The sequence below is a fragment of the Cervus canadensis genome, chromosome 33 (genome assembly GCF_019320065.1).
Source record: "Cervus canadensis isolate Bull #8, Minnesota chromosome 33, ASM1932006v1, whole genome shotgun sequence".
NCBI classification, from domain to species: Eukaryota; Metazoa; Chordata; class Mammalia; order Artiodactyla; family Cervidae; genus Cervus; species Cervus canadensis.
In genome coordinates, this window is record NC_057418.1 from 9,901,382 (window position 1) to 9,925,101 (window position 23,720).

Consider the following 23,720-nt stretch of genomic DNA (forward strand, 5'->3'; position numbering starts at 1 on the left):
GACTTTTAAGTGAAATTACTGTCCTGAACTTTGAGAATGATGCAGGATTCAGTAAGTCTTTTCTACCTTTTCTGTCATTTAGTGGTGTTTGAAAATATGGTGGCATGCATTCCAAGATCTTCCTGGCTGTGTTCCCCTCTCCCAGTTGAATCTAGGCCCTTTTCATCTCCTGTCTCTACTCTGCCCATTAAGATTCCTTTCAGTCCTTTCCTCACTGTCGGGTCCTGTCCTTAAAAGGGAGTCTTGTCTTGACAGGTCTACTTTTAAGAGTTCTCTGAGGTCAAGGGCTCCAGTCTCTCCAGGCCTTACTGTGGGTGCCTTGTGCTCACTCCTGGAGGGGACAAAGCCCCTGTTTTAGCAGGCTCATTTGAGAACCTCCTTTTCCAGCCTGTCAGATGCTACCCAACTCTTACTTTTACTCACACAGGAATCAGTACCAGGCAGGTTGGTGATCTGTCCCCATCCCGCAACTTGCAGGTTAATAGGAAAAGCTTGTCACCTTTGGTTTTATTATCTCTATATATATATTTTCCCAGAATCATTAATAATACATTACTGTTAATCATCACACTAGGTACTGTATTCTCAAGAGCAAGAAATTTTGATTCAACTTTAAACCCAATGCTAGGAATACTTTCCCAGTGAATAAATGGAGGTTGAGGGCTAGTTTGAACAAAGGCTAGAAAGTTAGGTACTTAATCTTGTGAACTGCCCAGTTACAAACCCCATTAGTCTTCTGACACAAACCTCAATTTTAGGTGATTAGGAGGACTCCAATTATTGTAATTACCTTAAGTAATGTGGCAGGATACAATGTTAACATTCTACCAAGTGTGTAACAGCCTGTCCATAGTATGTTATGTCCTACACAACATATAATGCTAATTATTAAACATTTTACTCTAGCAAAGAATGACACATAAGCAGGAGTTGCCAGCCTGAAAGAGTAAGGACAAGAGGAATTTTCTGATTTTTCGCTAAGGTATAAGATTTTAAGACAGATAAATGAACAAGGAGTAGGATAAGGCAAACGATTAAAAAAAAAAAAAAAAAACTCACAGAAAATTCCTGTAGTTCATCCTAAGATTTAGGCAACAAGAAATCAATTTTAGTTTAAAACTTTTTTTCAATTGAAAAACATTTCACTGATGGCCATTAAAAAAAGAAATTTAAAGGTCAAGATTTCCAAATTAGAAGACTGCTGCAGTAACTGAGGTAAATGTGATGAGCATCTTTACCAGTTATCACAGGGGTGAAAAGAGCCACATGTTGACTTTGAAAGTTGAGTATCATCACCAAATGTAAACATAAAATCACTGTATACTGACATTAACCAGTGAAATTTGTTTTTAAAATATTGTTTGGCTGCCTCCGGTATTAGTTGCATCATACAAGACCTTTGATTGTGGCACGGGGACTCTCTAGTTGTGGGGCTTGGATTCAGCAGTTTAGGCACATGGGCTCAGTTGCTCTATGGCAATGTGGGATCTTGGTTCCCCAATTAGGTATCAAATCTGTGTCCCTGCATTGCAAGGCAGATTCTTAACCACTGGACCACCAAGGAAGTCTCTAAATTACATATTTTAAGTATTGTTTTATGACTCCATTTGGTGATGATATTCAACTGCTTTCAAAAAAAATCCAAGTGCATTTAACATTCCCCTCCTAGCAGCCACAGAAGTACCCTGGAAATTAAGTTTCTAGAGAATTTCCTGTGTCCAGTGGTTAGGATCTGACGCTTTCACTGTCAGGGCCCAGGCTCAATCCCTGCTTAGGGAACTAAGACTCTGCAAGCTGTGTGCAAACTTCAAAAAGTTTCCTTTTCTAATACAAATAAGCCAGAAAAATTATGACCTCCCATAATCAAGGATTAGGGAAGATTACAAATAAACCACCATTCTGGAGGGTGAGAGTGGTAATTTTGTGGCTTTTCACAAGCCATACATTTGCAATTACTATGATAGTACCAAGAAGTTATCATTGTCAAATACAGACTTCATACTGTGAATGTACATCCTTTCTTCACCTAAGTTTATGGTTTACTTACTATCATTTTTTTGCTTGTCCCAATTTATTTTATGGGGTGGCGTTTGTGGGAAGGCTTTTTATTTTATATGGGACTATAGTTTATTTACAATGTTGTGTTAGTTTCAGGTATACAACCAAGTGGCTCAGTTATACATGTACCTTTTTCAAATCTTCTCCCATTTAAGCTATTACAGAATATTAAGCACAGTTCCTCCCTATGCTATACAATATGTTTTTGTTGGTTACGTATTTTAAACATATATCATCTACTTTTGGGGCTCATTATTATTCAATCAAGAAGCTGGGCAACTCTAAGATTACTAAGAAAAATCTGATTCCAATTCTTAGAACAGTATTAAAACCACTTATTGTTTTCTACTTTCAAGAATCAAGATTATCTTCTGCACTTTAAAAGCACTGCAAATCAGCTCACTGTTATCAAACACCTAACACGTCCTTGAGATAAATGTCTTACATACAGATCATTATAATTAAGACACATTATTTGGAATTTTTCTCCGAGTAGTTGCAGGAAAGTGCCAGCCTAATGCCTGTTCTTTTTAACCACTGGGATCCATTTTTGAAAAAACATGTGAGGAGGTAACACAACAATAAAGAGAACTAGCACATTTAACATACAACTTTGGATTCATTTGCATAACAGACACTCATCATTACTGAATGATTCTGAAACTTGAGTCCAGTTCATAAATTTACACAATCTCTACTAAAGCTCTCAAGTCAAACAATGGAATACAGTAATTTCTATATATTCCTGGATTCCAAAATAAAATTTTCACTTTAAATTAACAGACTTCAAATTTTTAATATCCACTTCAATAAACTGAACAATCAGACCCTTGACACTCACATTTATAAATGATTTCAACTATATTTTGAGAACCCAAGATGTTATGTAACAGATATTCTGAAATTCTGTCAAAGGATCTATCACAATCTACTGCTTATATAGACTGAAACCAATCAAATACAATCTGAGGGTGAAGTTAATTTCTCCATGTTCCTTTCCTATTTAAGCAAGTTACAAATTCAGACAGGTCTCTGTACTTCTCTTTCTGAATGTGAAAGGAATATCATTCCACATGGAACAAAGCATATCCCAGAGATTCCAGCTGAAAAGTCAAAGAGGAATTTCCTGGTCGTCCAGTGGTTAGGGCTCCTCTCTCCCACTGCAGGGAGCACAGGTTTGATCCCTGGTCAGGGAACTAAGATTCCCTCATGCTGTGGTCACAAAAAAAAAAAAAAAACCAAAAAGAAAAAAAGCAACTATCTTATGAAAATAAGTCCTTAATAAATAAGATGGCATACTTTTATGTAGGTAGCTGATACATGTTAAAATTATCCAGTGTAGTTAAATATACAGAGAAAGGAGTAACTTAACATTTGTATTAATCAAAATATTACCTGACTTAGCACACAAATTTCTGTGAAAATTGTTTCAAGTTACAGAATGGTCACTTTATATTTCAAGTAACTTACAAAAGGGTTAGGCGAAGTTAAGAATTACACCAGTTCTAACTCAAAGTGAACAAAGACTAAGATACCAAAAAAAAAAAAAAGACCATTTTTTAGTTAATTACTACATTTTTAGAAACAGAAGTAATGCTGATGTCTCCATCATAATTTATAGCTGACAGTTCCTGTATAAACACATGAACAGGAGGGCTAGACTAGAATCTGGAATTCCTGTATTAACAATGGCTTACAATCACCACTGTAACACTTCCCATGTTTCCAGGGAAAAAAGAAAAAAATAGATGTGAATTTGAACAGTTTTATAGAGTATTTACTGATCTCCCCAAAAACCCCATCATACTAGTAACTTTACTAACAGATGAGCTGGTATCCTAAAATTAGACATGAGCCATTGACATCAGCTGTATAGAACACAGACATAGTCTCAAAATCAGGTAAACAAACAACAGCTATTACCACTTATGACATTTTATTGGCATATGACAATTTACAAGGGTCCCTGTTGCATTATACATCACACTGAGTAAGAATCGTTTAGCCATCTACATTCATTCTTATTGGGTATATTTTTACTCAAATTGTAATTGAATTCCCAACACTTGATTTTAACTGTGACAAAAGGGAAAAATGGTAATTCCCAAAAGTAGGCTGCAGTAGGAAAAACAAATTTTGCTTTTTATATTAAAATTTCTAGGATGTTGAAAAGTGTACACAGCTAAAGACTGAGTCATGGCCTTCTTAAACAGCTTTCTTAATCCTTTCTAGAAATATCCTTTGGTTATTTTTATTTTCCTTCTCTTAAGCAAAAGGAAATGTATTAATGCAGGTTATCAAACAGCTACTATTTTCTGGCACTTGTAAACAAATATCCTTATCAAGAGCAACCATTCAGCTTTTAGAACATGTCATTAAGTGTAGAGTTGAATTGTGGTTTAAAGGTATCACACAGGCTTCTTTGTATGCTTGGCTCTAAAACAAAGATAACAGCCGCAATGGCATTCTACTGAAGTGTTTTCACAATCCCCCTTCCCACGATATTCTAACAGGATACTCTTCCCCTCAATTTTATTTAATCCAAGTAACCAAATATGAGTACATGTGGGTTAAAGCAATGCACTTGAACTTGTAACCTGCTGATAGGACTTAGGTAGCTTTATTCCTACTCCCTATTAAATAATTTCTGAGTAAATTCCCCTTTCCACTTCTCTTATGTGGAAAAGCAAAACTGCACATTTATAGTCATGCACAGAGATTCAGTATCGAACCAAGTAATAACTGTTAAAATAAAAGCTAAATTTATTTGAATAAAATAAAATGGTCGTGAAAATTTTCCTGTGTTGGAAATCAAATCCATGTTGCTTCAGCATGTAATTACGTGCTATGCTGACTAGGAGAGTATTAGTTATGTCCTGATCAATGCAACATATACTTGTTTTTACAGTGTTTCCTTTCTGCTCAAACAATTTCGAAAAAACAAAATAAGAGAAATCATGCATTGCTTAAGGATTTTAGGGCCACGAACATCACATTTGTTGAGTTTTGTTTTTCTATTTTTCCCTCATATAGCTGTTAGGTAAACGCCTCTGACTGCAATCAAGGTGCCAGAAGCATCCCAAATCATCAGTGAGTATGAACAAGCCATACACATAAAATGCTTAAGTTTACACTAACACAATAATCATTATCTTTTAATGCAAACAAATACAACTAATTCAGTTGCTGAATTAACAAAATGAAATTTGACTACTTTTATATTATGCTCACAGAGCAGACTTAGCACTGAAATTTTACTATTTCCGATTTTCATTCCTTCTAAGAGATATCATCATAAACATAAAGGCAATTCACATTTGAAAGATTATCTTCCTGAAGAACAGAACCCTTGGGAAGAAAAAGAAAAACCCATTTTACAAACTGAAACTGAAATAGTGGGGGTGGGGTGGGGTGGGGAAAAACAAGGTAGATCAATGCTATGACAAACTTCCTGTCAAATCTCTTTATTAGTGACATTTGGAAAACAAGTTCCTTAAAATACTACTAATGAGCAGTATATTCTGTTTGCCTATTATTCCTTATGGTTAGACTATGAACTAGTGATTCACCTGTCTAAAAGCTCAAATAAGTATGTGAGATATGACGTCAGGTACACATCTTTTTAACCTTATCAAGTTATTCTGCAGAATAATCCTCTTCCATACCAATATCAGAATTACAGGCTTTGTTCTGTTTTTCTTTTTTAAGTAAGACGTTCAGTAGGAATGGGGGTTTTGTTTATACTATTACAAACCAGTTTCCTCTCTCAAAGAACTGATATCTAAGACCATGACTCAAACTTTCAAAGAAAAACAGAGAACATTGAATTTTGAATGCAAATGGTAAAGGCTCCTAAAAATGTTTTTTTATAGTCCACTGCTTGCTTTCAGTTTAAGAAAAAATTTTTTTCATACCTTTCAATTTAACTTTTAACAGCTAGTGCTTTTGAGCTATTGGCAAAGCTTCTTTTTCCATCTTAAACATTTGATGAGATGTTAAATTAGCTTAGTTTACCAAAATAACAACTTTTTCCATGGTACATTTCAAAAATTAGTCACCCTACAATGTAGTGTGTTTGAGTTAAGGAGAATGTTAAACAGATGCAACCAGTTAAAATAATTAGTGTGGTCTCTATAGACAATTCCTCTTCAGGGATTTGTATGTAGAGCTAACGTTTACTTCAGAATAAACATTAACACAAACAGGGAGGGGAGAGAATCAGAACTTTCACAGAGCTGTACTTGACCATATCTTATAGACAAAGCAGAATTACAATGCATGTAACAAAAACAGTAAAAGTATATATTTTTTAAAAGTTGATAGTTACAAATATGGTACGTAACAATTTTCTACTTTATTTCAGTACAATTTTCAACATACATTCTACTATTTTTCAAGATATTTGAAGATTCAAAACAAAATTTCTCTAGACTACTTGCAAACAGTAAAATTTAAGTAAAATGCTTACATTCTTATTTGAAAACAAAAATCATGTAAAAAAAAATGGTGGGTGCAAGTTCTGTTCTCTGTTGCAATCTTACTTCAGATTCCCTATTCCTAAAAAAAAAAAAAAAGAGAAAGAAAATGAAGATTAGCAAAGATATGAAGAGTGAAAATAATTCAAAATAATCACGGTATCTAAAAATCAAATAACTGGCCCAACAAACTCACACAAAAGAACATGTCAGAACCACTAACAAGTTGAAAATTTCTACCTTTTCTTCTTTGCGTCTGTCCTTCTTTTCTTCATTATTTTCCATGGTCTCTTCTTCATCTTCAACAATCCCGTCCCCTTGGTATTTGTCATGAGTCCACTTTGGACTGCTACCTGACTTTTTGAAGTTAAAGCGCCCTCTGCCACGTTGAAAAGTACCACGACCTCTTCCTCTTTTGGCCCAATAATCCACACCATCATCTCTGTCATCATGCTACAGAAAGGTTAAACAAAGAAAGAAATGTATTTCTTGTAAGGAATATGATTACATCCCCAATCGTGTTATTGTATAAATCTTCTGAAAATTGGGTATATGAGGTGGGTACTGTTCTAAAACACACAAAACCAATAAAACTGAGCTTTTCAACAAAAACATGCTGCATCATGAAAGTAAATAATTACATGCTTAGTAACCCAAGCATTTGAGAGCTGCCCAGACAGTTTTCTGAAGAATCTCAACTGCTAAATTACTGCCAGTTATCAAAATTTTTATTGCTCTGCTTTCCATTATTTCAATCTACTATGCATAGGTGAGATAATGTAACTAATATTTTTCCCCCAAAATTACCTCAGTCACAAATACATAACAAAGTATAAAAATGTCATTACAACATTATCAATAACATTTACTAAATAAAATAGGTGGTAAGAAGGATCTCTTACATATAGCTACAGACTTTAAAAAATCCTATTGAGATACATCTAAATTAATGTTTATTACTTATTAATCTTCTTGGCAAGGGCACAAGCCAAATCAAGATGGAATGATCCCTAGGGTAATACCTCAAGTTATTTCTTGTTCACTAACCTAAAATTCTGCAGCTATTACATCCCAACCTTAATTTTTCATTAACTGCATCCAAATAGATTGTTCCCGAATTACAAATTATTCCATTAACCAAAGCAATCTGAAAAAGTGAAAAGTACTTGGCTTTGTGTATGAGCAGATGAGCATTAGGAGAAGGCAATGGCACCCCACTCCAGTACTCTTGCCTGGGAAATCCCATGGACCGAGGAGCCTGGTAGGCTACAGTCCATGGGTTCGGACATGACTGAGCGACTTCACTTTCACTTTTATGCACTGGAGAAGGAAATGGCAGTGCTCGCTTCGGCAGCACATATACTAAATTTGGAAATGGCAACCCACTCCAGTGTTCTTGCCTGGAGAATCCCAGGGACGGGAGCCTGGTGGGCTGCCGTCTGTGGGGTCACACAGAGTTGGACACAACTGACGTGACTTAGCAGCAGCAGCAGCAGCAGCAGATGAGCATTACATCCCAAAGAACAAAACAAAGAATGAAAAGTTCTCCTAGTAATGTAACTGCTGCCCATCTCAAACAAACTTTTTAAGTTTGTACCTAACCTACAAAAAATGGGAATGATGCCCCTTTATGAGACAACAGGTATAACACAAACATAGCTGCATAACTTATAGAGTTCTGATACTGACCAACTGTCTAAAACTCACTAAACTTTTTAAAAATAATACATAACTAAGCACCTTTTCAAAACAAAGATGTGCCTTTGTGCATATTCACATAATACAGCTCACCCTCCTACATGACTTAAAAAGTTCACACATGTAATTAACAGACAGTGTGAAAGAGCCCTCACCAATTTCTTTTCTAATTAAATCTAGCTTTATCGAAACAGTGAAAGATGACCAGCTAGAGGTATGCAAACTTCAAAAAATGAACTTAGGAACTATCAAAAATGTACTGTTTCAGTATGTCAAGGTTTAACTGTAAACCCAAAATTGACTATTTTAAAATAGTCTGCCACTCAAAATAATATGTACATACAATGACGTAATTTCAGGCTCCTTTTTGTTATCAGCACAACTCTACAGAGTTTATGCTTTTTGTTTGTGGTGTTTACACAGTATTCCATGAATTTGTAGGAAGAAGCAAATGGATTTTGAAGCCAGAGATATGGATTTAAATCTTAACAGAAACTGAGGTAATTTTACTTCCTCATTTTAAAAAAACAAAGATAGTCTTAAAGGAACACTAATGATTTGTAAAAAGTGCCCAGCCCAGTGTCTGAAAAGCAAGCACTCAATCAAAGGTGGTGATGATAATGCTTACATGGTGCTTATTTCTAAGGATGAGGCATTGGCCTCAGCATTTTCTATATACTCACTCACTCACCTAATCCTCACAACAACTGTAAAATACTGTTACTAACTCCATTTTAGGAATAAAGAAATCGAGGCACAGAGAAACTGAGTAACTTGCCCAAAGCCACAGGGCCAATCTTTTCCAATGCCCTTTATGCCCATCATCCTGACAGTAAGCTTCCCAGGAATCATGGTAACAGTAAATGATTACTAAATGAGGTAGCCAAGAGCTAAAACAGGAAAAGCAGTAACAAAGCTGGACACTAGAGTTAGGCTAGCAATTACTTTTAAATATACAATCATCTTACACAATAATCTGAAACTAAACAACAGCTACATCATCACACTGTGTTTTTCAAAGGATATCCCAGCAGATACCGAAGTGACACTTTGATGCTAAGCATACTAGTTTTCTTTTTCTTTTTTGGACAAGTGGCATGCAGAATATTGATTCCCGACCAGGGATGGAACCCATGCCCTCTACAGTGGAGGCATGGAGTCTTTTTAACAATTGGACCACCAGGGAAGTCCCTAAAGCACACTGAGTCTTAATCCTCAAATTCTTACATCCAAGATTTCAGTCTTACTGTAGACTAATTAAAATTAACTACTTTACAGAAGATAAAGGGGACATGAAATATTTACAATATATAATCAAAAACATGTTAACTGAGGCCTTCCCTGGTGGCTCAAAGAATACACCTGCCAATGCAGGAGACACAGGTTCAATCCCTGATCCAGGATGATCCCAAGTGCCATGGCCAACTAAGCCTCTGCGTCACAACTAGTAAGCCTGTGCACGAGAGCCCAGAAACCACATCTGAGCTCACAGGCCCTAGAACCCGTGATCTGCAACAAGAGAAGCCACTGCAATGAAAGTCTGAACATCACAACTAGAGAAAAAGCATGAGCAGCAGCAAAAACACAGCATAGTCAAAAATAAGTAAAATTATTAAAGGAAAATTCCAGTTCAAAAAAAAAAATGTTAACAAAGGAGGCCATATTAGAATCAAAACCTTCTGAATCGTCTTCTCTTCTCTACAGAATGATCAAGTTTCAAAAGAGTTAATTTACTAAAGTTCCAATGCAAATCTCTGTCCCCACAAGGAATTTTCTCTTCCTCAGATGACATTAACACGGGGAACTTAACCCATTTCAGTACTTTCCCATTTGCTCCAACTCTACAAATACTCTCAAATCCCTCTACAGAATCTCAGGTTCTAAAGACTACTATCTTTCCTGAAATATTTATTATTGAAAACATTATCTTATCTTTGCATAACTCAAAGTTTAGAGAAGGGAAATTTCAGATAAGAATGCAGTAACTGTTACCAAGTACTAGAGGAAAAATGATACATGCCGTTAAGAATCTTTGGACCCCAAGGCATGGGTTCAAATCCTAACCCCACTCCTTCTGGCTGCGCACCTTTGGTCAAGCTGCTCAATCTCTTTACCCCTGTGTTTTTCATCTGTACAAACTGAATAACGGTCCTACCTCAAAATGACTTTACAAGCATGAAAATAAGCGACTTTCACTTTCAGTTCAAAACACTTAGAATGGTGCCAAGCAAAATGCTCAGTAAATGTTATCCATTATTATTACTAAGTATTAAATGTTTCATTACTATGGACAGAATGTCCATGCTTATTAATTATTCTGAAAAAAAAAAAATCTAGAGGAATCTATAGCTTTCAACTTCATTCTGAATTTAAAAAAATTTTTGTATTTCTATTCTCATCACTGAAAAATACCTTTGCAGACTATCCATAAATTTAAATACACATGTAGAAACCAAAGCTGTCATTCCAATGGCTCATTAATTAAGAACCAAAATAATTAATTTGGGGAACTGATTTATATATATAAGAAATGTGACATTAATTTTACTTCTAGTGAGCATTAGCCTGTGACAAATGCACATGTATGTCTTATACAGAAATGAAGATTTTAAAATATAGTACAGAATAGCAACATGTAAAATGTTAACACTCATCTTGATTAGTGTAACTAAAGCCTAATTACACGCTAATCAAAAATAATTATGTCCCAATTTAAGACAAAAACTATGATACTAGAAAGAATGTCATAGAAAAGTCAAAGTGAAAGTGTTGGTCACTCGGTTGTGTCTTTACAACCCCATGGACTGTAGCCCACCAGGCTCCTTCATCCATGGGACTCTTCAGTCAAGAACACTGAGTGGGTAGCCATTCCCTTCTCCAGGGAATCTTCCCAACCCAGGGATCAAACCTGGGTCTCATGCACTGCAGGCAGCTTCTTTTACCCTCTGAGCCACCAAATTAAATATTTGTAAAATGTTTTAAGTGTTAAACAATTATTTAACTTGTTCACCTCTCATTTCCTTAACTTTCTGTGCTTTTACACTTGTTTTACTGTCTGGCAGTTTTATAGACTTGCTCCTCACCCACACCTTTGAAAAGTTGGCCTTTTAATCTCTTCTCTTCTGACTGGGTGATATTACTGTGGTTTTGTGACTTTATGATGGCATCTAGATTTTTCTCTCTCTAGATCTGCATTACCAACTACCTACACTGCACATTTCCACTTATTGTGTCTTGGGCGCTTCTGTAACAGAACTTAACCTTCACCTCAAATGAGCTGCTTTCCTCTGTATTCCCTGTGCTTGCAATATCCTTTCTTCTCACTACCAACACCAAACTAGAGGGTCCCTGAATAAGCCTTCATAAATGTGGCTTTAACATTTTTCAAAACTAGTCGCTCAGACACTCAATTATTTCTCACATCTGTTTGTCACAGCCATGTTTTTCCAAACTCTGCTTAACATCCAAATTTACTCAAGTATTATTGTCTTCCACAATTTGGCTCCTGCTTCTTAATTTTCCCAAACTTATAACAATCATTTAGCCATGTGAGTACTGGAGTTCTCTATATTAGGATGTTTCACTCCTGCTTTTTTACAGCACACCTGCTCATCTTTTAAGCTTATGATTCAATCCAAACTCCTACAAAGTCTCTCTTAATCAGTATCTCCTTTGCAATAATCCACCCTTCCTTGGGAGGACATCTACCATATGTATTTAGAATGTTCTCTATTATCAGTCTCTTACACCAAGAATTGAAATCCTATGTATCTTTCCATCCATAGCATAAACAGCAGTGTATTAATTCATAAATTCCTATATTAAAAATGAAATATCTTTTAAACTTTCTGTAACTGAATAAAACACCTTCCACTTTCCAGAGATTGTCAAGTCAAGCATAAATTTCTCCTCAAAGGAGCATAAATTGTGGAAACATTATGCATAATGCACTCTATAAAAATTTAACTTTTCCAGACTCTTAAGTCATTAAAGTACTCCAAAAAAGAGGCAAATGGAAATTAATTTTTGAAACGACTACAATGCCCATTCTTCAACCAAAATATAGATCTAGTTCAGAATACAACTATATAGTAGTCTACCTTGGCAGATGGCTGGGACATTCAGCTTTATTCAAATATACTCGTAAAAAGTCAAACGAAAGACACATTTCTAAAAACTCAGCACTATTTTCCTCCTTGCTTCAACAAAACAACTAGTCTTCAGAAATAATCTCTAAAACATGACTTCCCTGAAAAGCTATGACAAAAATGAATATTCTGTTAATAGTTTTGGTATTTCCTTAAGTTTCTATAATGGAAGATAAACCCTTCTTCTTGCGTGCCAAAGCGCAAAAAGTTTCCATCATTACTTAGAGAATCTTTCAGGACCCACCTCCTCTAGCTTCATCCCTTACAAACTACTTCAGAAAGAAGAGCATCACAAGGAAGCATCAAATTAATGTATATCTAGCAATTTTCCCATAATGTAATTTTTCAATCTTCCTTTTACTCCAATAAAAGTTAACAGCCTCCTGAAAACCTTAATTACATGCACTGTGGAAAATTCTCCTTGTCTTTCAATTAAACAAACAGCTGCAGTGATGAAAGGGAAATCTTAATGATTTACCTTCTCAACTTTACCGTCTTATAGACAGATATGAAACAATTTAATGTTTTTCTCTGAATGTGACTATCAAATCAGGTATATTTTTACTTTACCCTGACCAGTCCATAGGTAATATCAATAAGGTATAAACAGGACTAAAGGGACCCACATGTTCAAAACTTCAAATCATCTGGGTAATGATTTATTTTAAAAGTTTCCTATATTACAGTAAATATTCTCATAGTAGTGGATGCCTGTACTCAAATGTATTCACCCAGTATGCTTTGAAAATTATTGCAAACCAAATAAACAGAGATTTCTAACACCCACCAAGAAGTACTTCTTGCTCTTTGGGGTATATTCTGGATCCCATTCCTCTTCCTTCGGTCTCTTTTGAAAAGTAGTATTTGAGTTGTTTGGACCAGTATTTGTCCCAGCAAAAACTCCTCTGGCTCTTCCTCTGCCTCTAATTCGAAACTGATTAACAAAGTTGTTTAGTAATGAAATCAAAAGGTATTAAGTTACATGCAAACTCTAATTTTACTGCAGTAACAAAAAACATTCCCTAATTTCTTCCCTAAATCTCAACTTCACAGCCACTGAGGATGGGAAGGGTGGTCATTTTATACTAGTGAGGAGGGAAAAAATTCTGCCTATTGAAAGCTAAATAGGTTAAGAAGAAATGCACAGTCAACCTCCTAAGTTGTCAGAACACTGCACTTTCTTCACGGCCTGAACTAAAATTTTTAAACAGTTTAAACTTGAAAAAGTTGGTTTTTTTCCCTTTTACTAGCCAAAAGAGTGTCTAATTTCTTTGAATTACACAGGAGTCCTAAGTGTTAACCACATCTATCACCATATGGGCAAAGCTCTTCTCTTTCCCAAATGATCTAATTAATAAACCCTACTAACAACTAACTGGATACTAGCTCAAGTCAGAAATCTGAACCTAGAAATTAGTCAAGAAGATGCACTACTATAAAGTCATTAAAATTACAATTGTAAGAATTTATGGAAACATGGGAATAATAATATATATACTAGGAAGGATAAAAAGTCATGTAATTTCTATGACTGACACACATATAAAAAAGAACTTGAACAGGCAAAAATGAAAATAGTTGTTAATACAAACGGATTTTTTTTGTTTCAAGACATGTTCTTATTAATAAAAAAGTGATTAAAGAAATGGATCTAAATCATTAACTTCCTTTGACTCTTGGGTCTCTAAGCACTATGCAGAGTTATTGATTCCAAAGTTAAGTTATAGAGATGTTTCTAAATCTCAAAATGGCATACTTTCAAAATCGGGCAAAAACATGGATTTTTTACTTTCTATACAAAGGAGGTTATCATCCCAGCTCCAGCTCCTCCTCACTCTCCCAAATGGCATTTCTTAATGAAGATATATCAAATACCATTTTAAAGACTATAGGAGTAATGACTCACACAACAATGACTAAATCATCATATATTTTACTTTCCTTATGTACAGTGCTCTAAAGTAAAGTTCTGTCAAAGACAGAAAATAATTTTATTACTTACAAAGGTTCCTCGTGGTCGGCTAACTCCTGCAAAGCCTGAGTATTCTTTCAGCTCATGGTGAGTTTTAAATTCTTCTTCTCTTTCCTTCTTACTCTCCTTTTCTTCTCGAGAACTAGGAGAAGAAGGTGATGCTGAAGAGGATGAAGATCGAGAATGATCTTGCTCTCTACTTTTATGTTTACTGAAAAATAAAAGAAACAAGAAAAATGTGCTATTTTTAAAAAAGATTAAGAAAGACCCTGATGTATCTTACAATAAGAGGGATATTTTTCAAGTCAAAGAAACTATCCCCTATTAAAATTATCATGAAACTAAAATGATTGGGTGTTCAACTTTGCCATAGTCTGTTTCCATTCTCCTCCAATATTTGTTTTATATCACTACTGGAAAACATGCTATGACCTGCCAGTTAGAAACTAGCAGTCTGGAAACTTCAAGAATATAAAGTTCAGTTCTTCAACATTTTTAACTTTTTTTTTTTTTTTTTTAAAGGAAAGGAAGGGAAGAGTAGGAGAAAGTACGAATGTCCTTAAGGCCATGTTTCAAAATGACTGCAGTTTGTACAACCCTGGGTAAAAACAGTTGATAGGTTTGGGCCATAACTCCGTTATTGAAATAAAAAGCATATGACATTATAAATACCAGTAAATTAAAATTAATCATAAATTAAGAAAACACGAGTAAAATTACCACCATTCACCTAATGAACAGCAAGAAAAACGATTATCTATGATACTTAGTATTCCTATTATTTACTTGACTCTATCATGATCAATACATGATTCTACTGCAATACCCACAAAGGTCATACCTGCGATAACTCTTACCACTTCTAACAGTATCCATGGAAACATTACTTTGAAAGCCTAATACACATTGCTATTTCAAAAAAACTAGTCCTTCCTCCCCCCCATCTCTCCCATGTTAAACCACTAGACATCAGTTTAAAATTCTTGTACTCTGGGTGTTATGAGTTGAAAAAGTGCGGAATCAAGCATAACGAACCAAAGTTCTTACACAAACTGTTTCTAGAAATGCACTGCATTGAAGTCCAACCTCCTGATGTAGCCTGGATAATAGGACACATTAATTTGTCATTTTTTTTTCAGTGTTAGCTTGCTATTCCAAAGTTTTTGTCCTCATCCACCATAAGCCGTGTAAAAGACAAATACATTTTTGCTGTAAAACAAATAATTTTAATTGTTTAAATTTAAACATTCGATTACACAGTCAAAATTGAAAGCAATTAAGCTGACAATTATTAAAGGCTAATTAGAAGCTAAAACCTAACTCCGACAGTTTTAACAATTACCTGTCATCTTTGTAAGATTTGTATTCCTTGTAATCTTTTGGAGTTTTTTCCTGCTTTCTTGATCCACTGGATTCCCTGGAGCCCTTGGAATCCCCCCGTTCTTTACTTCTTTCTTTTCTCCGACGATCTATGTCATGCCGAAGATCAGCAGAATCACATCTTAATTTTTTATCTCCCTATAAAAGACAGATATAAAATACAGATTTCAGGGAAACTATAGGGGAGAAAAAAGAAATATATATATATATATAAAATACCAACTTTTTTTTTTTGCCAGTTTCTAAGCTGGCATTTTAGTAGCAGAAAAGAATGAATATAACATACTACTTCCATACTTAAGTTTTTGTTTAAAAACGTACTTGCTGTTTTCACTAAACACTTGTGAACACAAGTACAACGGGACTGGAAAAGGAATTAAAAGCTAATTGTCTTCAAAACGTCATAGGTTTCTGTTCAAAGCAATCCATAATAAACTTTCATAAAGTAAAATGATATTATTTTTCCACTCGGTACATCCTCGTTAATTAGCTCTCATCTTTTGAAACAGCTTTTTATATACTTTAACAATGATAGAGATTATACTCAGTTGTGGGTATAGCCATCTGACAGTAAAATTAAGGGATCCTAAAGTAAATGGTTCTCATTATTTAAGCCTCATTATCACCAAGTTCTTCCCAAATTAGTTGACCAACCCAATAAAAATCACTTTAAAAGTTAAATATTCTGTATTTTCCATAACATGCAAACATAATATGATTAATGAAACCAACTGAGGTTGAACAAGGGTAGAAACAAAGCCAGAAAGATTCATTCCCAATCCTGTACTCAGTATCTGGGCCATATACTGCCCTTTCTCAATTCAGGTATTGCAACGGACATTAGTTTAACTGGGTCACAATTCACCTCCTTCTTGTTCCATTGCTTTTTCAAATACTATATAATTTAGGAAGATGGAAAGAGGCATCTAGGAATGAAGAAAAATTATACATCAGTAAGATGCTAAGCAATGTGGACATCCTTGCTAGTATTCAACAATAAGAAGTACTTACTCTGGGAAGTCTAGCTACAATGTTCATAAACATTCCTAAAACTGGAAGTATATGTCCAAATGGTACCAACTACTCACCTATTTGCTCCCACAGTTATGAGAAAAATCTAATCAAGAGCAAAAACCTTCCTAGTCACCTAGTAATATGCTATTGCCAAGCCCATGGGTAACAGTGTAGGTGGAAGTACTTTGTAAACACCAAACTATATATGTAAACTACACACTATTACATGTATGTTAATTGTTCATTCAGATAGGAAGATAAAGGATAAAAAGCAATGTCTTTTCCTCTTATCCTTCCATTAGTTATCACTATTTTCCCTCCTCTAGGTCAAAATCTGGTCTGAATAATGAAGAGAGAAGAAAGACACTCACTCTGTCAGAGTGTAAGAATAGACTAAATTGTGGGCAAAACAAAATTAACCAACATTGAACACAAGATATTGAAAATAGAAGCCAAAATTAGCATTCACTTCTCAGAATCTGCTTTACCAAAATCAATGTGCCCCATGCAAAGAAACCACTTTCTAAGCTCTAAATATCTTATTTAATAAATTAACAGCATGCCTAATTAAAAAGCTTATAAATGAAAACCCTTAGTAACAGCTTCTAGTAATAAAAGTGCCAATGTTATCATAACAGCCCAGTTATTCAACTCTGCAAAACAGATGTATTCTCATTTTTCTTATTAGAAAACCGACATCCAAAAAGCTAATCACATTCCTATTATCAAGATAGTACTCAGTAATGGCCACGATTGGAACCAAGTAATACCGTTCCAAGTCCCTAACCTTTTCATTACAACAGACAGTTGCTCCCTTTTAACCTTGCTCCACATTTCAACTAGAAATGTTATGGCCTGTCATATAGACTAATGTACCTAGAAAATATCAATTTCAAATTATCAGTGACACAGAGTCCCCTTAATGACTGAATTCCATTCTTAAGAGTCGCCCGACCCCAACACCAGTCATTCAGACTCCTTTCTCAAGTTTAAAAGCATTCTTCCCCCAAATCTACAAATATTCCAATAGTAACACAGTTTTTATTGCAAGTGTTCATTTGTAAACCAGTTTTTAGAATGCTTATTTCCTAGTCCAGATCAAAAACACCCAGTAGCATGGCGATTACTTCTTGTTCTCTCTTTGAAGAACCTAAAGATATTAATTTAGGCACACATAAATGAAGGAATATTTATTCTGGATCACCCATTTCACCTCTAATAGAAACCTTTATATAATGTGTATCTTTGCTGTTATAATTTTCCTGTCTACTCACTGATTCTTTGCCTTTTTCTTAGAAATACTTTTTTCCTTTCATTAGCATTTAAAATAGTTACTCTAGGTTTAACATATAGTAAAGGGTGAGCTTAATTTTTTTCTAGGAAGAAACACTAGATACACACTACCACAGATACATATATATATATAAAATACATTTACAAGTTATAAATAGATGATGTCTATAAACATTTTGCCTAGACAAACTGCTTATTAGAACAATATCATTAACTAACCAGAAGTTAACATGGAAAAGAAAAAGTGCATTCAAAACATACCTTTTGATTTTCTTCTTTAAAAACTCTCTCTTCCCCTGCTAAACGGGTATGCTTCCTCAGGGCACTTGGAGAGATGTCAATTCTCCTTAATGTAAAATAAAGTCTATTTGTAGTCACACTGATTTTATGATTCCACAAATTCCTAAAATTTGTCCATTTTTGTAAAGGGAATACGAGACAGTTGTTTCTCTCCCAGTTGACTAAATTTAGTATAGCAAGATTATTAAACTAATTCCTAATAGATAATTAAGAAATAAAAATGAATTTATTAAAAATAAATTAAAATGCCTCCAATTATTTGTCTACAAATGAAGCCTGATCTTTTAAGATATCAAGCTTACTTTAATCATCAAAAAAGAAAAAACTTTTTTGATCAAAATGAATATTATCATGTAAGTATCAGCATGTGATTATAGTACATCAGTATCAACGAATACACAAGTAGGATTATTTGTTCTTAGGTGCTCTCCGATCTTTTTACACATTCAGTGTCTCTAGCTTTGCTCTGTGCCTCTCCTTGCCTTCTTAAGCTACTGTCAGTTGAGTCTTCTCAGTGCCTCTTCAGCAGTGACCACCAAAACCATACCTACTATGTATTAAGCACTGAATTAGATACTTTACAATTAATACTAACTGTCACCATCATCCTGCAAAACAGGATATTTTATTTGTTATTCTTATTTGTAGATGGAAAACAAACATTCAGAGATTAAATAATGTTTTTATCACAATGCAATTAAGTGAGAACAAGGAATTGAACATATCTGACTTCAAACTCATGATCTTTTCACAAGGAACAATTTTATCTCACCAAGTATTTTTATTTTACAAACTTACTGGAAGTGAATAAAACTCAAAGTTTACTTACTCTAGGCATCCAACCCCCTCCCAAAAGACAAATTGCTAACTATTTAATTCCATACTGGGAAGTGATAAGAGTATTTTAAGTTCTAACAACCAGTTTTAACCAAATAAACTGAAAATTAAAAAGAAATTGTAAATTACAAACTTTCATTTGAGCCATGATACCCATGTAGCTTCATGTATCTTATCTATAGCTTCAACATGAACTTGTCTAACAGCGTCTTCCTAGCAAAACACCACTTTCACATGCCCAGCATACATACCTGTGTATCTCAGGGCTCTTTTGCCTGGCACTATGTTCTTCAGTGGCTTTCTGATACGACGTGAACCTCTCGTTTAGGGTCATTGAAGATGATTTGAAGTATTGCTCTGTTGATTTAGGAGAAACACTGCCCAATTAGTTACCTTTACCTTAAGAGGAATTTTCAATTGTGACAGAAGGGCATATAGCAGGTGAATAGAAAATAAAAATACTCAAGACACCTAGTAGAAGAGAATCAAGTGTTACAAAGAACTCCTACCCTGGCCCATGTAACTTCTTGTACCTCAACAGGTAACTGATGCAAAGTTTCTCACAGGTCTCTGTCAATATTACATATAATCCAAGAACAATAAATATACTAAATCAAGAGTCTCTAATTCAATTTCAATAACACACTACACTTCCCCAAATAAACAAAAAGCAACAATAATACGTGACTGTCCTTAAGCCTTGCCAATGTGAACCAATGAAGCTAACTTCAAGTAATCATTTGCAGAAAACAAAAAATACTAAAATAACTTGCAAAGCTTGTTTTAATAAACTAATAAAATTATTTCATCAATAACTATGTTGTTAACAAAACCTGGATTTAAGAAAAAACTGAATACTGGCACTTCAATTGGAAAAATATTTTTTACATAAATTAACACTAATTACTCCAAAAATCTGGCATCTTGGCAAACCTGACAGTACATTTGATATTACTGTCTTGTCTTTTAACAATTTTAAAATTAGTAATATCAACACCAATTTTTTTAAACCATTTCAAGATATGCCGTTGATGTAATATAGAAAAGACGTATAAGGTCATGAAATGTTACATTACGAAGCAAGCTATCTGCTTAACAGGTCAACATACATCTGTGTCAACTTACCGCCCAATATCCAGCACATGTCTCATAACCAATCATTAAAACTTGAAATGGCCACTACCAGGGTAGTGCCTCAATCATAATTCCATGAAACCCAGGAATTTGAGCTAGTAACTCAGTTTTTATGCCATTTTTGCCAGGAAGACAGAAGATTCAACTTTGCCTGTATCTTTCAACAGCTATTTTACTTTGAAACATGGATTTGCCATTTCAAAACATATTCCAGGACCTAGTTACAATGAAAAAGAAAACATCACTGGGCATTTTCAGCTCTATAGGAAGTAAGAGCTGTTCAGATCGGTTGCACAATACCAATAATGAAACATAACTACAGTTCTTTTCTTTAAAAAAAAAAAAAAAGGAAAGGAAAAAGGAAAAATTTATCAAAACCTGATCTCAAAATTCAGCAATAAACTGTAAAATGTAGAGACAGGTAAAAAAAAAAAGTGAAAAAAGAAAAAATGTTAATGCTTCATATTCTATGCACCACAGTAATATGGTCACAAATTGGTTCATAAACCTAGTTATAGCCAAATAGCAAAACTCTTTTGTTACTATGTTTAAATAACTACAGTAAAAAAGAAATTCATTAACTCTTCACTATTTTGAAATAAGTGCATGAAGAATTCCTGAGTGACAAGTTTCAGCTATGAGTTGTTCTCGGGTCCAAAGACAAACTTATCAAAAACGGCTTTTCAGAGCAACAGCCACGGAGATTCCTGGGTAAGAAACCTATGTCAAGGTAAACTCCCTTTCAAACACAAAAATAAAATAATAACATCTATTTGCCCAAAAAGTCACAAGCTAAAATCTTTGAAAATTATTAGTAACTCTGGAACTAAAATTAGACACTGCTGAAAAGAGAACATCACTACTTCAGTTGAAAAGAACATCCTTCATCATCCCTAGGACCTCAAGGAATGTCATCATTATTATCCTTACTCACTACTCACATTATCACTACTTACCTAGCATACTTTTAAATTTCTTGAAGTTTTTTCCCCCTTTAAAAATCCTAATAAAAGTTTTCTGATTTATTATATAAAAAAGTAAAATATTATCACAAATTAAGTAATACAAAATTAACACAGAAATACTGTTTTCCCCTCCCCACTGGTTTCAAGTTTCTTTAAAGGTTAAAAAGAAATTCTTCATAATAGTAACAACATTGCACCACTTTGTTATAAATCTATGCCAAGAGTACATTAATACAAGTCTTACGAATGCAATCAAAGATAATCTGCAAGCACTCTGAACTTCAAAGACAGTATTATGGCACATTTCAAAAAGACTTTCAGCACTGTATAAATCTGTATCATTTTTTATCATGATACAGATTTTCAGGGTATGTTTTAATTTTACTTACACTTATTAAATATTAAAAATCACTTTCTTAAATAGGTGTTAATGTTAACAAGACATATCTCATTTATGAAGTGCTATTTATACAAAATTTTAATAGTCTACATAGAGCCCTAGGGTGTGTTATTATTATGCACAGCTGTTAATTTTTTTTTTACTTGCAAGAAAAATATAATTCACGATACTAAACATACCTTTAACATGATGAACCAAGGACACAATGTGTTGAATAAATGACTCAGATGTGCTTTTGCTGGCCTGTGGCAACTTAATGTGGTCAAAGATGGATCGGAATTCTTGCTCCTTCTTGACAGAATGGACAAGTGTACTAGCAAGCAGTCTGTCTTTAGTCAAGGAGGCAGGTCTGGAGCATATCGGTAACAAACAGACACATACAAACAAAATATACCATTGGTTTGAATATGAAAATGGGAAGAATGGTCAGAAAATAAGATAATTAACTGGATTATTAACTAACCACCCACAGATTATTTATTGGGGAGCAATGTGGATTACCTGTTAGAATCATCAAGAGGAACAGGTGCCATTTTGAGCTTGACTTCAGGACGATGAGAATCACTGGCTATCATTTTGATCCTAAGTGGGCTCTCTTCTCTGAAGGTAGACTTTTCTCGTGCATCCAGATTCTTGTGTAGAGGGGGACTGTAATCAAAGAGGTCTTTGAGCTTTTCAGACTTTACCTGCTCAGGTGACTGAGTTTCTTTCTTTACTGTTATTCTCTCAGAATTTTTGTCGTCTTCCTTGTGCTTATCTTTTGCAGTGCTAGGCCTTTCCACTACATATCCAGTCTCTTTAAGTTTGTAATTTTTTTCTTCTCTAAATCCATCACTTTCTCTATTGCCTTTCAATGAAACTTTGGACTTGTACTTGGGTCCTTCCTCCTCAGTATTCCGGTGAGACGTAGTAGCAAAATTTTTACCCTGATCTGCAAGAACTGACTTCCTGAACTGTCTATAATCCTCTGTCTCCTCTGTGTCATCCCCTTCTGAATCATTAAACTTTTGTTTTCCAGATTCTTTATCACTGAAGTAATCTAGAACTTCCTGATCTTCCCATTCTCCCTCTGCCCTCCCTTTCTCTGATCCTTTCTCCTTTGAAGCCTCTTTATCCCTGGTATTACCCCTATCAAGCAGGAATACTCTAGACTCTTCATCTGTGAACCTGTGAATAAGCAAAGAAGAGGATGGTAACTCTGGATTGCATTCATTCTGGACCACTTACATACTTAACTGTGCTTCCCAATATCACAGGGCCAGTAATAAGAGGAAAAAAATCCTACTGAAAATTGCTTTTTTCATATTCCACTTATAGAAAGCATTAAAAGCATCCATAAAGCTTATGTGCTGAGTTTTTAAATAAATGCACATATTAAGACTTCTGAAGTTTAAAAAAAGTAAAGCCATTCTCAAAAACTTCTATTTACTGATAGTTCACAATTCTGCACTAACAAATCCAAATTTTCAGAGCTTAATTTTTGAGACTAGGAACCACTAAAAACTTATCTGTAATACACTTATCTATTTGACACTTAAAATATACTTATCTATTTAATATATTTATCTATTTGAATTCTACTTATGATAACACTCAAAATTTTACTCTTTAACATATTTACTAATATAAATAAGAGTTCAAAAAAGTGGACTTCAATGTAGTTAGTATTAGATAGTACTATTCTATCTAAATCACAAAATAATTCATGTATATACTTTTCAGTAGAAAATGATTTCTGGCAATATTAAGTAGAAACTATGTATCAATTCAATAAAAATTAATTTTAGGTTGGGAAGCACTAAACCATAAACAGCAAGCTTGCTGTATTTCCTCACTTAAAACCAACTACATTACCTTAGCAATCCATTTTCATTAAGGAACCTTTAGCAATGCTTAAAATTAGCATTTAGACCAAGCATCTCTCTGAAATGTTACTAGAGTCACTAAGAAATACCATTTATCTTTTCTACAGTCAGGAAGATTTATTAAAAATTGGCAGCTGGACTATTTATCCTACCACACAAGAATATATAACTGCATTATTTT

At 34.3% G+C, this 23,720-nt stretch overlaps 1 protein-coding gene across 9 annotated transcripts in view; it reads right to left on the reverse strand.

Moving 5' to 3' along the window:
- Positions 1-3,977: 3,977 nt before the first annotated feature.
- BCLAF1 (BCL2 associated transcription factor 1) overlaps positions 3,978-23,720 on the reverse strand; it is a 31,707-nt gene continuing 11,964 nt past the window's right edge. For 2 of the 9 annotated variants that reach the window (XM_043456865.1, XM_043456864.1), the window contains exons 5-13: positions 22,176-22,322; positions 21,854-22,023; positions 19,427-19,532; positions 18,300-18,384; positions 15,694-15,869; positions 14,382-14,562; positions 13,167-13,313; positions 6,774-6,986; positions 3,978-6,615 (exon numbers count right to left, since the gene is read on the reverse strand). In XM_043456865.1, coding sequence (XP_043312800.1) covers positions 6,610-6,615; positions 6,774-6,986; positions 13,167-13,313; positions 14,382-14,562; positions 15,694-15,869; positions 18,300-18,384; positions 19,427-19,532; positions 21,854-22,023; positions 22,176-22,322 — 1,231 coding nt within the window. In that variant the 3' untranslated portion in view covers positions 3,978-6,609. Of the gene's footprint in view, positions 6,616-6,773; positions 6,987-13,166; positions 13,314-14,381; positions 14,563-15,488; positions 15,561-15,693; positions 15,870-18,299; positions 18,385-19,426; positions 19,533-21,853; positions 22,024-22,175; positions 22,842-23,720 lie in introns of those variants that run through there. The other 7 variants (XM_043456860.1, XM_043456859.1, XM_043456867.1 and 4 more) reach the window with 4 other exon arrangements.